At 41.5% G+C, this 15949-nt stretch overlaps 1 protein-coding gene across 5 annotated transcripts in view; it reads right to left on the minus strand.

Moving 5' to 3' along the window:
- The window catches only part of mtmr1a (myotubularin related protein 1a), a 31111-nt gene continuing 15162 nt past the window's right edge, over positions 1-15949 (minus strand). For 4 of the 5 annotated variants that reach the window (XM_031290998.2, XM_031290989.2, XM_031290984.2 and 1 more), the window contains 13 exons: positions 14550-14648; positions 12594-12677; positions 10688-10837; positions 9179-9367; positions 8875-9060; positions 7367-7525; positions 6636-6683; positions 4943-5035; positions 3681-3794; positions 3154-3197; positions 1351-1483; positions 364-556; positions 44-285 (listed from right to left, as the gene is read on the minus strand). In XM_031290998.2, coding sequence (XP_031146858.1) covers positions 395-556; positions 1351-1483; positions 3154-3197; positions 3681-3794; positions 4943-5035; positions 6636-6683; positions 7367-7525; positions 8875-9060; positions 9179-9367; positions 10688-10837; positions 12594-12677; positions 14550-14648 — 1461 coding nt within the window. In that variant the 3' untranslated portion in view covers positions 44-285; positions 364-394. Of the gene's footprint in view, positions 286-363; positions 557-1350; positions 1484-3153; positions 3198-3680; positions 3795-4942; positions 5036-6635; positions 6684-7366; positions 7526-8874; positions 9061-9178; positions 9368-10687; positions 10838-12593; positions 12678-14549; positions 14649-15949 lie in introns of all 5 variants that reach the window. The other variant, XM_031290973.2, reaches the window with a different exon arrangement.

Genomic DNA, 15949 nt, shown 5'->3' on the forward strand with positions numbered 1-15949 from the left:
TTTTTTTTTAAATAATATAAATAATAAGCACAGGTGCTGTGTCAGGCTAGTCTGTAATACTTTAAATACTTTTTTTTTTTTTTTTTTTAACAACGGAGATTTTTCTTTGCTAAAACAGTATTTAGGATTGTTAATATAAATTAGGAATCTCTTTGTAAAGCCTCCACATTGTAAACATCAGTATTTGTAGTAAGTGGGCTAAAACACGCATGTGTGTGTCCGTGTGTGTTTCTATGTGTGTGTGTGTTTCTATTAGTGTGTGTGTGTGTGTGTGTGTGTGTGTGTCTGTCTGTCTGTCTGTCTGTGTGTGTGTTTCAATGTGCATTTGCATGCAGGTTTTTCTCTGTGTGTTTCTGTGTTTCTGTGTGTGTGTGTGTGTGTGTGTGCGTGTGTGTCAGACGGCGCCGTGCAGGGGCGTTCCTGTGGAGTGTGAGGGCGAGTGTTCCGAGGAGGAGGACAGGGAGTGGGAGGTGGCGTCTCTCTGCAGCTCCTCCACCCTCCGCTGCAGCTCTGCTCTCAGGATCAGCAGCTCCTTCAGCGTCTGGTGCACCGGCACCTGGAACACACACACACACACACACACACACACACACACACACACACACACACACACACACACACACACACACACACACACACACACACACACACACACACACACACACACACACACACACACACACACACACACACACAGTGTCAGTAACCCAGATCCAGGTTTAAACTGGCCCTACTTTTCTTTAAACAGGGAAACCTTATGACAAAGTACTAAGGGCCAATCTTTGGGAAATATTGTGGTATTATTTATAGTATTTTAAGAAAAAAAAAGTGTAGTGTTATGAGAATAAAGTTGTAATTTTAAAAGAAAAAGCTGTAATATTATGAGCGGTGACGCCGGCTCTGCTAAATAGTCTCGGGAAGGAACTTGTTTTGGTGGAACATTTGCACCTCGTATAAAAAAACGCCACATACAATATTAAATGAAGTTAACTGTTGACACAATACAGTAACGTGAGCTATTTAAATTAGCTGATACATGGTTAAACCTCATTTGCATGTGTATCAGCGTGTGCATTTTGTCCATATAAAATCCCCACCAATCGGTCCCAAAACGTCCCAGTTAGAGAGAAAATGACGTAAACATATTCTGTGTAAATCTTTACAGTCATTCCCTGAAAGAACCAAGCAGGCCTGCCTCGTTGCACCATCCAAATTTTCTTCTAAACTTGACATTTTCAGCGTGTAGCTCGCTAGCTCGAAGGTTGTTGTGAACAGAGTTCTGCAAGGCGAGGGCTGCTGGATGTTCCAGCGATTATTCCCCCCCCCCCCTCTCCATCAGCGGCAGTGTACCTGGGGTCTCATGCGGGGGTTCCAGCGGGCGTAGTAGGCGGTCCACAGCTCCAGGTGTCTAGAGGAAACCAGCGGATACAGGACATGGTGCTGGTAGTCCACATAGAAGGGGTTGCTGAAGTCCTCCGGCTGGCTGTTAGGGGACAACACTCAGCAGTCAGAGAAGCGCTCCTCTCACATCTCATCACTCTTAAAGGAACACAGCGACTTATTGGGACTTATACAGCATACCTATACATACTGGGAACTATATTCTCAGAAGGCGAAGCACTGCTACTTGGGCGGAGTGATTAGCGCAACACCTGAAAAGCACCGTTGTTACTCTCTGCTCCTCACCACGGGGCTCCTCAGGTGCTGCGAGTAAATCACTCCGCCCAAGTAGCAGTGCTTCGTCCTTCTGAGAATATAGTTCCCAGTATGTATACGGTTAGAAGATGGCTGTGTCTCATGTGACCTTGTTAAATCACAACATGTAAATAGGAACATGTTGGCGTTATTTTGTCACTAATTGGGAGCAGTAGGCTAGGTGGAGCCGGTTACCTCCAGGATCTGTGCTAAGCTAGGCTAGCGGTGGGTGCGTCAGACAGAGTTACAACACGCACGGAGATGAGAAGGGTATGTATGGACTTATCTAACTCTGGGGGATACGGTGAATAAGACAAAGTCCCAATAAGTTGGCGTGTTCCTTTAAAGCCCAGTTCAGACCAAAGACTCGCCACCACGCCAGTGGAAACTTGCAACTTTTTGCAACGCGGCGGTCTGCAACGTTCTGAAAGCTGCCGGTTCACACCAATGAGACAGGACGAGACGGCGTATCATCTCCATAGCAACGACTCTTTGTACTTCTGTTCAGAGGTAGAAAGAGTACAAAAATAGTCTACTTAAGTAAAAGTTCTATTACTTTGATGATATTTTACTTAAGTACTTAAGTAAAATGACCGGTATAAAAATCTACTCAAGGAAAAGTACAAAGTAGCTCACCTAAAATGTACTCAGAGTAAAAATTACTAAGTTACTTTTTTTATTGAATTAAATGGCAGTCTTTTGCGATTTGATAAGGGCATAAAGTCATACAGCGCTTTCCATTTGAGTTTGTTGACGGATACGTTGCCAGAGCAACGGCGCAAAACGTTAGAGATCTTTTTCATTTACTCAGCAACGGATGGGATTTAAAATGTAGCAAACAAAACATAATTAAGTCAAATTACAGATTTTAAAAACTACTCTCTACTACTAAAAAGAAATACATAAAATATATATATATATATATATATATATATATATATATATATATAAAAAAAAGATTACAGTAATGTGAGTAATTGCAGGTTCTTCTTCTTGTAGGTTGTAAATGATATTGTATAATACATTTTATCCAAACAATATGAGAGTATTCATAATGTGTATTATTTGCCAGTGTCTGGGCCCCTATACACACGCTTTAAAAAGCTTACCAGGGTGTCCCATTTCACATATCTGCATTATGTCTCGTGATTGTCTTTTAACTTTTGTGAATAGATTGAACTTGAACTTAAAAATAAATAAAAATGAAATGGATTATTTTATTTCTAGAGTTTATAGCTGACTCTTCTATTGGCTGTTGAAACAGGAGACGTCTCTTACGTTCGAAAACCAGCGTCTGGAGACTGGACCAGCTGAGTCGCAGCGACGCCGTCAGCTGCTTTGAGTCGGGTCGGTTCAGACCGCTGGAACTTTTTCCCTGCGACCTTCTAAAACGGTTTGGTCTTTGAATCTTTGAGTCTGAACTGGGTTTTTAGCCAGGCGGAACTGTCAGTATGTTACCTGTTGATGTAGGACCACAGGGACACAGTCTGGGTCTGCACCTCCTACACAGGACACAGGGAGAGGTTAATGGGACGTGGCTCTTACAGACGCCTTACAGGCTGATTTATGCTTCTGCGGAGGCTCCACGCAGAGCTTTCTCCGTAGCCTACGGAAGTGGCCTTAGGTTTATACTTGTGCGTTGTAGTCAGCGCTGATCTCTTTAAGAGAACAGCAGGACCGGCGTGAGTGTGTGCGTGGCGAGTGTGTGGTAGAGCGAGTGAGAGAGTGACGGGAGGGGAGGAGTGCGACGCTACCAAGCCACGGCTGAGTGACGTGTCCATTTAATTATGCTTCTGCATTAAATGGACACCGTGGGTACATATGTAGGTATGTGGAGATAGGGACCCTACTATTGTCTTAAAGAGATCAACGCACACACCAATGCACAAGTATAAACTTCAGGCCACTTACGTAGGCTACAGAGAACGCTCTGCGTGGAGCCTCCGCACAGCCATAACCCCTGTTAACAGAAGGATGGCACGTACCTTGGCCGCCCTCTCCTGCTCACTGTTATACAGGAATGTACCAAACAGACAGCTGTAGAGGTGGTCCAGCACTGTGATCAGAAACAGCTCGTTGAACTCAAAGGCTGCTGGGAACTGCAGTCAGAAGGAAACAGAAGTGATGAGGAGCAACGAGTGGAAAGCTTCTAAATGTCTACCACTGAGCCCCTGTGCACATGAACAGGCTCATTCTACTTGGCTGAGCATATCAATGTGTATTTTTGTGTGCTGCTTCATGGAAATGAGTAACCACCACATACTGTAACAACTACTTAAGTAAGTATAATAAGTGCATTTGATATCATAAAATTACTTTTGATACTTAACATACCGGTAGTCAGTATATATCTGAAAAAAAGTTATTTCTTTTTTCTCTATAATTTCACTTGAAACTTGTTTGCCACTTTATTGATGATTATTTATCTAGAATCTCATTGTAAAAAATATTTTGTGAAAGCACCATTTGTCAACTCTACAATATCGTCGAAATATCGACGTATTTGGTCTAGAATATCGTGATATCGTATTCTCTCCATATCGTTCAGCCCTAAGTGGTAGCTAGCTAGCTAGCTTGGTTGGCTGAATGCTGAACAAGACATTTTTACACAACTGAATGTTCTAATTAACTTCAATGAAGTGGAAACACATAGTGAGAGGGCCACCGTTTAAGAAGAAAACAGCCCAAAAAATAAGTGCACAGCTATTTTAAAGGTGCAGTAGGTTAAGACTTATAAAAATAACTTTCTGTCATATTTGCTAAAACTGACCCTATGTTCCAGTAGAACTACATGAAGCAAAAATCTGGCTCCTCCACCACCTACAGCCTGTAGTGAGATTTGCAAAAATCCACCGCTCCCTGTTCAGATACACCAATCAGGGCAAGGAAGTTGAGAAGTTGTCGATGTTAAAAAATGCTGGCTAAGTCCTGGACCTTCGCAATCCTACCTACAGCACCTTTAATGTACACAGGGCCATGGATACGCATCGCTAAGCCTCTGTCCTTGATTCATGCTGTATTGAAGAAGACTTGAAAGTAGCGATCGAGACCATAAACACATTTTGAAAATGTTTACTGAGGTTAATAAATTAAGTAAGAAGTGGGGTCATTTTCCCATACACTTCTATAGAAACAACTTTAAGGCACTTTCGCATTGGCTTCACTTTTCAGGCCCAGAAGCTTCGTCCATTATTTCTTTACAATCTATGGTAGTAACACATATACTCAGGTTTGGACGGAGACTTACCTGTCGAGTCATCTGCCAGACGCAGTCGATGAACTGGACAAAGAGAGGCGAGCGCTCGGAGTTAGCGTGGTTCTCGTCGCCGTGACCCACGCGCTGCAACACACAGAGCAATACTATCAACAGACATGGAACGGACTATGGACATCAGGTTTTATATGTGTGTAATATTTATTCAACACGAAGACAAGCACATAAGCGTGGCTGTAATGTGCAGTGGTTGAATGTAAATACAAATGTTGAGGTACTTGTACTTCACTTGTCTTTTCTTTTCATGCCACTTTCTACTTCTACTCCGCTACATTTCAGAGAGAAATATTGTACTTTTTTACTCCACTACATTCATCTGACAGCTTTAGTTACTTTACAAACTAAGATGTTTGCACACAAAACACATGTAGTTTATAAAATCTGATGTTTTATTCTAAAGTAAACTAGCCAACAATATAACGGCCTACAAGTCCAGCTGAGATGATTAGACCATTAAACACACAACTGTTTGGATCGTTTCCAGTTTCTAAAATGGGGATTTTTCTGCATTGAGTACTTTTACTTTTAATACTATAAAGTACATTTCCCTGATGATTCTTACATACTTTTACTTAAGTAACATTTTCAATGCAGGACTTGTATTTGTAACAGAGTATTTTTTACAGTGTGATATTAGTACTTTTACTTAAATAAAGGATCTGAATACTTCTTCCACCACTGGTAATGTGTCATACAATATGTAGGTGATGTGTTTTGAGCATTGATAACAACAGCTATCTTCATGTTGTCTCTCTCCAGAGCACCTTTCTTCCCTGTTGTCAACTTGGTGCAAATGATTTGAAAATTGAAAAATGTGTCGCATCACTTTTTTTTTTTATGGCATTAATATTTGCATGGGCCTGGTTTTGGTTTTGGTTGGCTTCAAGAGTCCATGAAAAATCTTGTTGAAAGCATTTCATACCACTGTTCTGCCTAAGTGGTTTTTTCCGCTCTGGGATGCACCACCACTGTTTCTGCGAGTGCAAACTCATTTCTCTCTTAACCTGACGTAATCTCCAGTTCTGATAGAACTGATGCTATTGCAGCATCTGTGCTAACCTCTTTAAGAGTGGCCATTTTTGCACCATTAGTCGCCTCTCTGTGCCGTCACACACACCTAAACCACGCCCGTAGCAGCCAGTAGCTCCTCACAGGACGCTGATTGGTTCGGACCACGGTGGCTCAGACACAAACACATTACTTCAAGTCTGACAAGTTGGATTTTCGCGCCATCTGGTGACATAGCGTAAATCCAGCTGCCGTGCGAGGTGATTTATCCCTCAGGAAGGGTAATTTCCGGTGACTATTAAGAGAGACCCATTTTCCTTATTAGAACTGCATCTCCCCTTATCAAACTATACCCTTCTTGATATGCTCCTCGTGATTGCTCACAGGTGCTTTGTATGTTCTATTTTGTTTATTCCATCTTTTTTTTGTGACTGATTCGGTGGTGCACCCATACTTGTTATGCTGTGCACTGTGCTTTTTATGTTGTGCTGGCTGGTAAATGTTGTTTTGAGTGTTTTTTGTTTGAACCAGGAAAAAATGCATCAAAAATGGAGTTGGTTTTAGACGTGTAACTACACCCTGTGAGTCTAGGAGTCATTAAGGATGATGTAATGATGATGTAATGATGATATCATCGGAATAACTCCCTGTTCCTTACAGCAGCAAACTTGTGTCCAAAACTTATCCACTCCTTCTCCACCAGAACCTGCAAACACACACACACACACACACACACACACACACACACACACACACACACACACACAGAGTATATTATTCTACTGTACAGATAAAGACTACAATACATACTTTAGTTGACATAGTTGTTTACATGCACACTAATATTCCACTGTTATTCCTAATATGACAATATTCCAAATTTGATGTGGGTCGTGAAAACAGCATATTCAGTTTGGATATTCTAAATATAAGACCTTTTTCTGAATATACCATTTTCTGACTAAGAAATGTGGGATATTCCATTATTATTTAGGTTTTAAAGGCATTCTTTGGACATGTGTACAGCGCATTCGGAATCTGTGTCTCAATCGGGTTTTTACCACAGTCTGTGACAGTTTACAGCCTCTTGCCTGTTTACGGCTTACGGTCAGGTCTGTGCGTTGCTATGGTTGCTGTACACAAAACCAAGCAGCCGACAGTTTGCAGGGCTGCGGTAGAGAAGAGATGTATGGCCAAAAGAAAAGAAGGAGAAGCACACCTACTTTTAAACATTATGAAAGACTTCCATTTCAAATTTGGTTTGCATGGCTGCATGCAAACGGGAATATTAGTGGAATATTCATTTTCATTAACAGCTTAATCGGAATAAACACAAAAACTGGAATATTGTGTGCATTTCAACGTAGCTATTGTGATGCGGTGACTGACCTGGAATCCTCGGAGCGTGCGGTAGTGACTGTCCAGCATCAGCATGGCCAGAGAGCTGAGCTGAGCAGTGCGGTCCCAGCCGTCGCTGCAGTGAATCACCACCGACGTCTTTCCAGACTCCAGCTTATCAGCTATCTTTGCTGCTCCTGCTAATAACAGCTACACACAACACTTATACATGAGTGTACTGCCAGTACAGTATATTAATGACACACCCTTTGCAGTTAAAGGGTATTTTTTCAACCTGGACCCTATTTTACCATGTTTTTGTGTCTAAGTGACTGATGGGTACAACCATTTTTTGAAACTGAACCAGTTTTAAAGCTTTAGTGTGTAACGTCCGTTACAGTCAAGCCATTGCCAAATGAGTTGCTACAAAGCTAATTAGACTAATAATAATAATAAGACTATCAGCTCCACACAACTCTCTCTGTATTTCTCAGTATGACTATGTTCAGAAGATTGTGGCGTCCGGTGACTTTCCTGCGCAGAAACTCGAGTCAAGATAATGACCTCTTCTGAAGAGTCCATCATTTTTTTTTAATCCTCCGTGTCCTCCTTGGTTACTAGCAACTGTGTGGAGGAGGGGGTGGGGGCGCGATCACGGAAGGCTTGTATCATGTGGACACGCCGACAGTTTTGTTGTCATTACTTAGAATTCCTCATTACTCAGAAACTATGCACTATTGCCTTAAGCGAGACCACTGCAGTCGGCATCAGTGAAACAAGCTGCAATGTAGTTAATGGGCAAATGGGCACCTTCAATTTACGTTCACTAAAAGTGCTGTTTTACCACCGACAGGCTCAGATTATTATATACTACATACTAAGTGATTCTATCTGACAACATTATGGAAAGGATCCCTACAGAGATAGACCTTTTTGTTAAGGAGTAAGATCCTTTTTGTCTTTTTGAAATCACCATCACCAAACCCACCAGACTCCATTTAAATAAACAGTAATTTCATCAGAAACTAAATCAAAAGCCGCCTTGGTTCGTCTTTCCGCTGTTCCAACAATCACCACTCTGGTTTGGTTGAAATGTACCCTTATAATTCACCCATTAACATGTGGAAATATGTTGGCTCTATACACGCTAAAAGTACTGATTATTTAAATGGAGTCTGGTGGGTTTGGCGATGGCAATTTCCGGGCTATTTTTGGTTAAACACAAATGTTCTTACTCTTTTAAAAAAGCTCTATTTCTGTAGGGATATTTTCCATACTGTTGTCAGACACTTAGAATAATAATCTCAAGCAAAAAACAGCACTTTCAGTGGACAGAAATTGACAGTGCACATTTGTCCTATAGGACTACGTTGCAGCCCGTTTCTCAAAGAGTTTTTTTTTGATCACTTTGACACCAATGCATAGTAAAATAGGGCCCAGGTTGAAAAATACCAACATTACCCTTTAATAGTTTACTCATTTTAAGGCAATAAAACAACCCTGGGGATTTTCTATATTGCTAAAAGAAATAAACGATTATCCTTTATTGTGTGAGTTACCCGTATGTACTCCAGCCAGTGTGTCTGGTCGATAGCGGAGTGCCAGTGGGCTTCATCTATGGTGGGATAAACCACATCCTTCATCTTCCTCAGAGACTCCCTCATCACGTGGATGTTGGGGATTTCCAGGAAGTTCAGCTCCACGTTTTGGTAGAAGCTCTCACTTTCATACCCTCCATCCTTTGCCTGCATGTGGTGGAGGCAGCAGAGGCGGAAGGGATTGCAAGGAGAAAGGGAACAAAATCAGTCAACGTGTAACACGAAGGTGAGGAGAGAGGGAGAGAAAACAGGAAGTGTGCTGCACCTTGTTGGTGACTGCTACACTGCTCTGCCGGGCGTCGAAGATGATCAGCTTGTGGGACTGAGCGTTGGCGTCCATGATGATTTGGAGGTAGCGTTCGTCCTCTTTACAGCGGCGGTCTGAAGGGCCGACTAGCGGCTGGCTGCAGCGTACGATGGTTGCCTGAGACTCTGGGTGAATCCAGGACAGGACCTACAGGAAGAGCAGGGTCAGTTCAGGACCAGGAGGACTGAACACACGTCAACATGTCGCTTTAATATCCTGAACAAACACTGCAGATTATTCTGACTCAATCACACACGCACGCAAAAATGTAACTTAATATTTGTAAACTGTTGTGAACCCAAAAACCCAACAACTTTCACTCACAAAACCTTTCGCTCACAAATAATTCAGTTATTTTTACACATTCATAAATCTGAATATACACAAACAGATTGAGATACAGTGTTATAAATTCTTACACACATTAGCAAATAATATAGCTACAATACTGGCCCCAAACTATGGTACTATTAACCATAGACTGTACATAAAGATGGACGACGCGTCTCCACTTCCTCCCACTCTTCAAAAGTGAAGCCAAATTATTTCAGAATTACGGGTGCTACCATCTTGTAATTTTGGAGCCAGAGTCTGCGCAGTAGTGACCTGGTGGACCCATACACCCGCCAGACCAATCACGAGGCGAGAAGGATTTAGGCCATGTTCACACAACAAAAAGTTGACTAGGGAGCTTTTGTAGTTTAAAAAAAAAAAGCTGGCAGCGTTTTGGTTCCAAAAAGCAGCCGATATGGCTTTTGTTGCTATAACAAACTTACTTTCCCTCTGTAATGACAAAAAATAATTTCAGTTGTAAAAATAATTCCAAACCTATTTATCCTATTTGCAAATCCGTCACTACAACCTATTAAATCAAATAATTATTCATTTCTTACTCACTTTAACTTTTATTCTTGTATTTGTATATTATTCTATTTTAGCCTGTTTTATTTTCATGACCGTTTTTAATTGCTCTGTAATGTTTTATGTAAATCACTTTGAATTGCCTTGTTGCTGAGATGTGCTAAATATAAACTAGACTTGCCTGTCAGTCAGTCACCAGGGCATAGAAACCACTGTTGTGCCTGCTTGTCTCAGAGGAAGTGTAACGTTAACAGCGCCGCGACCGCTTTCGCATCGCCATTAATATCATATTGCAGCGAACGATGTCTGCGCGACGTTTTGAAAACTGTAACTACACTTGTAACCGCTGTGACTCACTGTGACTTGAACAAGCTGCAGAGACGACGTAGTTTGATCGAGTATGCTCCGTGTGTGTGTGTGTGCGTCGGAGCCCCGCTCTCTGTCAACATGCAGTGAGGACAGAAATACAGCTACAACCACAGCTCAGGTACCGAGATTTGGCCCCGTTTGATTTAATGTGAATCGGTCCTCGGTAGTACTGACGTAATCCGGTCAGGTACCCAAAAGACCCAACCCTACTGTACGGTATGTGCTTCTCAGACTGACCGGGATGCGGTGCTTGGCTCGAAACACAGCCACCCGTTTGATGTCTTCTTCTGTAATGTTGGTGGGGATGACCAGGGTGGAGGGATAGGTGTCACACAGCTCATAGGTGCTGTTCATCTTGCTGATGGTCCAGCTCTCATTAGGGAGGCCCTGGCAAAACACATCCAAGCACATGGAAGAAACCATTAGACGAGTATTCCATACAACATTACTATACAGGGTTTCAATATCAATACAGTTACATGGTTTTGTCATTGGAGCCTTTATCAGACCAACGCTTTGGCTACACTGCACACATAACTGGCTGAACCTGCAGCACACACACACACACACACACACACACACACACACACACACACACACACACACACACACACACACACACACACACACACGATGCAGGTGACAGGAAACAAGAAATAAAAATAGAAACTCTCAAAACCAAACTGCAATACGTTCATTGACAGTCATTACGTCGTTTCCTGTAGATCGGTAGTTTCATTTAAAAGAAATATAGACACTTTATGATCCATTTCTGTGTAAAAGGGCCACACACACCTCGCTTAAAAATATCTAATTAGAAGACTTTCTATTTTTACGCTTGTAGAGCAGATTTCCAAAGTGCACACGCACTATGGATAGACCAATTATCAGGCCAATTTTTTGGCAGTTTGGCAAGTTTATCTGCGTTTTATTTGGCTGATAACCGATAAAGTTAATGAATTCAAAAGTGTTCTACTTTGGCTCGGCTCCAGCTCTGTGTCTGTCCCTCTGCTTTGGTTTCACTCATCACTGAGTCTGACTTAATGTCCCGCCCACAACACTATCTGACTCTCTGTTATGGTTTATTATGTTAAAAGTTTCTAATTTATTAAATGATTGCTTAAAGCATTTAAACAAAGTTTTGTGTCAAGAGTTTGTAACATTCCAAAATCTTAATTTTGACTTAAAGTGCTCATATTATGCTTTTTGACTTTTTCCCTTTCCTTTATTGTGTTATATATCTTTTTTGTGCATGTAATCGGTTTACAAAGTGAAAAAGCCCAAAGTCCACCCCAAAGGGACTTACCATCTCCAACAGAAAACACTGTTCACAAACTGCTCCAAACAGCTCTATTGTAGTCCAGCCTTTACTTCAGAGACAAACGTGGTCACTTTGGAACACACGTTATAATGCTCACCTAGCTGCTAGCATGGCACGCCCTCATACTCTGCTTCTGACTGGCTAGTAGTCCTTACCTAGGTACTGTCAGGGCACACCCTCATACTCTGCTTCTGACTGGCTAGTAGTCCTTACCTAGGTACTGTCAGGGCACGCCCTCATACTCTGCTTCTGACTGGCTAGTAGTCCTTACCTAGGTACTGTCAGGGCACGCCCTCATACTCTGCTTCTGACTGGCTAGTAGTCCTTACCTAGCTACTGTCAGGGCACGCCCTCATACTCTGCTTCTGACTGGCTAGTAGTCCTTACCTAGGTACTGAGCATGTGTGACTCCCAACAAAGATGGAACAGAAGTGAGAGGTCTCACTCTGTAGCTAAAACAGAGAGCTCAACACACAGGGTGAAAATTAAACCATGTAAACCTAATCTGATATAACCTCTAAATACAATTATGAACCTGAAAACAAGCATAATATGAGCACTTTAAAGACTTTCATTAATTAATTCATCACTGTATATGTATATCGGTTCCAAATATCGGTTAATGGTAACTACTAATAATCGCTTTCGGCCTTGATAAACCAGTATCGGTCAATCCCTAATAGCACTACATTGATTATAGTGGAAGCGTAGTGCTGGAGCATTTGCTCCGCATACGTAAAGCGTGCAATGTAAGCCGGCCCGTTAGAGTCTGTCAGACTTCACGTGTGTGTGAGAGATGGATGGGTGCGTCGGTGCAGTTACCTGGCGTCTGTACTCTGCTGTCGGGTCGTACACCTTCCAGCCGTCCACAGGAAACTGCTCCTTGTACAGGAAGGCAAACAGGGGCTGCCAGCAGGCGACACAGGACGCATGTTAGCATGCAGCCACTGCTACATTTACAAACTGTAGTTCACTTTATGGAAGGTTTTCTTAAAATACATCAGATTTACACTACTGATACAATTTATACATCATACTTCTACTCCACTACATCCCAATGAGAAATACTGTACTTTTCCCTCCACTTCATTTATTTGACAAGTTACTTTGCAGATTTAGATTATAGATACAAAACATAAATCAACTAATAAATGATGATGTAATAATACAGATGGAACTACCCAGCAGTATATAAAGTCATTAAAATGAGCTCCACCTTGATCAGCTGCAACATTAAAGTGATGAACACATTAATGCATCAATAATTCTAATCCAATGATATAATATATATTATTCTGCATAGTGTATTTTGATGCTCATGCTTTTTAAGTAAGATTTTGAATGCATGACTTTTACACAGCATATCTACACTGTAGTATTACTACTTTTACTTAAAGGGTAACTTTGGTGTTTTTTCAACCTGGAGCCTGTTTTCCTATGTTTTTGTGTCTGATGTAAACAACAATATTTGACATTGGTCCCGTAGGAACCGAGATCGCTGCAGTTGGCAGTCAGCGAAACAAGCTACAATGTAAGTTAATAGGGCAATTGTGCAGCTTGTATTTACCTTCACAAAAGTGCTCGTTTTGCCGCTGACAGGCTCAGATTAATATTCTAAGTGTCTGACAACATTACGGAAAGGATTTCTAAGGAGGTTGACCTTTCTGTTAAAGAGTAAGATCATTTTTTTAAACATGAAAAAAAATGAAGAGAGTGATGGCGATAAGCTTCGGAGCGACTCTAGAGTCATAGTGAGAGAAACAATCCATGAAACTGCGTTCGCTAAACCCACCGGACTCCATGTATTGTAAAATACACTTCAGTCAAAGTCGACAGAAACTAAATAAAACTATGAAAAGCCCTTTTGGGTCGTCTTTCCACTTTTCCAACCATCACAACTCTAGTTTTGGTTGAAATAAACACATAGTTTACCGATTTACATGTGAAAATATGTTGGCTCTATACACTAAAAATATTGATTTTTTAAATGGAGTCTGGTGGGTTTAGCGCTAGCGACTTCAGAGCAGTTTCTGGTTAAACAGAAAGGTCTTAAAGAAGTTTTAAAGGTCTATCTCTGTAGGGATCCTTTCCATAATGTTGTCAGACACTTAGAATAATAATCTGAGCCTGTCAGTGCCAACAAACAGAACTTGTAGTGGACCAAACTGACCATGCAATTTGCCCCATAGGGTTACATTGCAGCCCGGCTGCGACCATGCTGGTCAGTGTTCTCAGAATCAGCATCAGCTTTATTGGCCAGGTTTGCATAAACAAACAAGGAATTTGACTCAGGTAATCTTTGCTCTCAAAGTACAACACTCACTTAACATATAAAGAATAAAAACAGAAAGGACAGTAAGAAATATATATATATAAAAATACTGTTAAGTATGCAGTATAACAATAGAATTTACAAAAAATATACAATAACAATTAAAGAGAGGGAAGGAATAGTGCAATGTCTGAGATTTAAGATTTAAATATAAATATAGTGCAAGGCAGTTCGGTGCAATACTAATATATTAATAACAGTATTGTAATTTTAAGACTGAAATATAATATATATATATATATATATATAATATAACATACAGAAAGTAATAATAATACATTTCATAAGATTGATAAGATTATGAGGGACCTAAGAACTACGTATGAATCAAATAGAATGTAAAAAGGGTAGGTGTAATAAGCAAATGCTCCAACTTACACCTTTTTTACCATTTATGTTATGTTCGAAATAAACTAAACTAAACTAAACATGTGAGTGACACTGACCAGGCTGTGTGAGAGGGGGAAGGCGTGTTTGTCCAGCAGCTCCACCACGTCCGGGTGGCTCTCCTCTGTCTTATAGGCAAACCTGGGACTCCTCATGTCCTGACGAAGGGAGGACATCAGAGCATCAATCTACTGTCAGTGTTACTTAAGGTCCCGAAATTAAGGTCAGACATTTTTTGAATGTTAATAAAATAAATTCGAACTCACGTTGTGTCAATAGTGTTTACACACTGCCTCTGAAAATTTTGCCCGTCATAAGAAAATTCGGAGCGGGTTCAATTTTCGGCGTTTTTTTCACATCCGTAGCAAACATTTTGATGTGTTATGAGAAGGGGAAGGCTTGAGCCTATCCAGAAATGCACCACAGGAAGACGCTTGCGGAGTGCAATGTATCCTTTCATAACTCACACGTTCTTCTATCAACAGGTCGGATGGTAATATCCAAGAGGATGATGATGAGGGAGAATGGAAGAGGGGAAGATGAGAACACAGACAGAAAAAGGAAAGCAACAGTGTAGTGATGGAGACAGAGAGAGAGAGAGAGAGAGGGCAGCGCAACTGTTTCAGGCAGCCGCGGCGCCAAACGCAAGAAGACGCAGGCAGAGAGGACAGGCAGAGAGGTACTGTCAAGGGAGAGAAGCGAGGGATGAAGTGAGGGAGAAGGAGAGAGAGACAGAGCAACAGCAGCGTCCCATATTGTACTGTTTTTGCGAAAATCTTCGCAACGGATTATTTAAAGGTCCAGTGTGTAACGTGTTTAGTTGTTCATTATCAAAATCTGTGTTGCCCGTTCACAAACTTGTCCTTTTTCATGAATATTTACCACCACCATCAATTCCAAGTACTCCTATTGGCTCGAAATTTTACATTTGCATGAACTGGGGTAGACGCTCCATATTCATGCTCCATCTTGAAATACGTTAGCCGGTAAGGGACATGCAGGACATACTGCTCCGCCTTTCGTGTTTTCGCTGTCACATGATAAACTCGCAGGTGCTGCTAATGGGTATCGTGGCTTCCCGGCCGCGGCAAGTTTGAAGACAGAAACATGGAGGACCACACGTATTCAAAATCCAAATTTCAGGAACAGGAGTCTTCTTCTTCGCCCAGAAAAATAAAAAATAAACGAGCGGACCTGATCGCCGGAGGGAAAGCTGGATGAAGACGTGGATGACGTCTTGGCTTTTTGAAGCGTGAAGGCTACCGTAGCTGTAATCGGACTTTGAGAGTCGATTGCGATATATGATCTCAACGCTAGATGGGAGAAATTCCCACACGTTGGACCTTTAATACGCTTCGGACTCAGCGTGCAAGGTTTCTGTGCGTGACAAATTTTTAGGAAGACAGATACGAACAAAAACGCATGCGGAAATTTCGGACTCGGTGTGCAAGGACCTTAA

This window comes from Sander lucioperca, chromosome 17, assembly GCF_008315115.2.
Source record: "Sander lucioperca isolate FBNREF2018 chromosome 17, SLUC_FBN_1.2, whole genome shotgun sequence".
NCBI classification, from domain to species: domain Eukaryota; kingdom Metazoa; phylum Chordata; class Actinopteri; order Perciformes; family Percidae; genus Sander; species Sander lucioperca.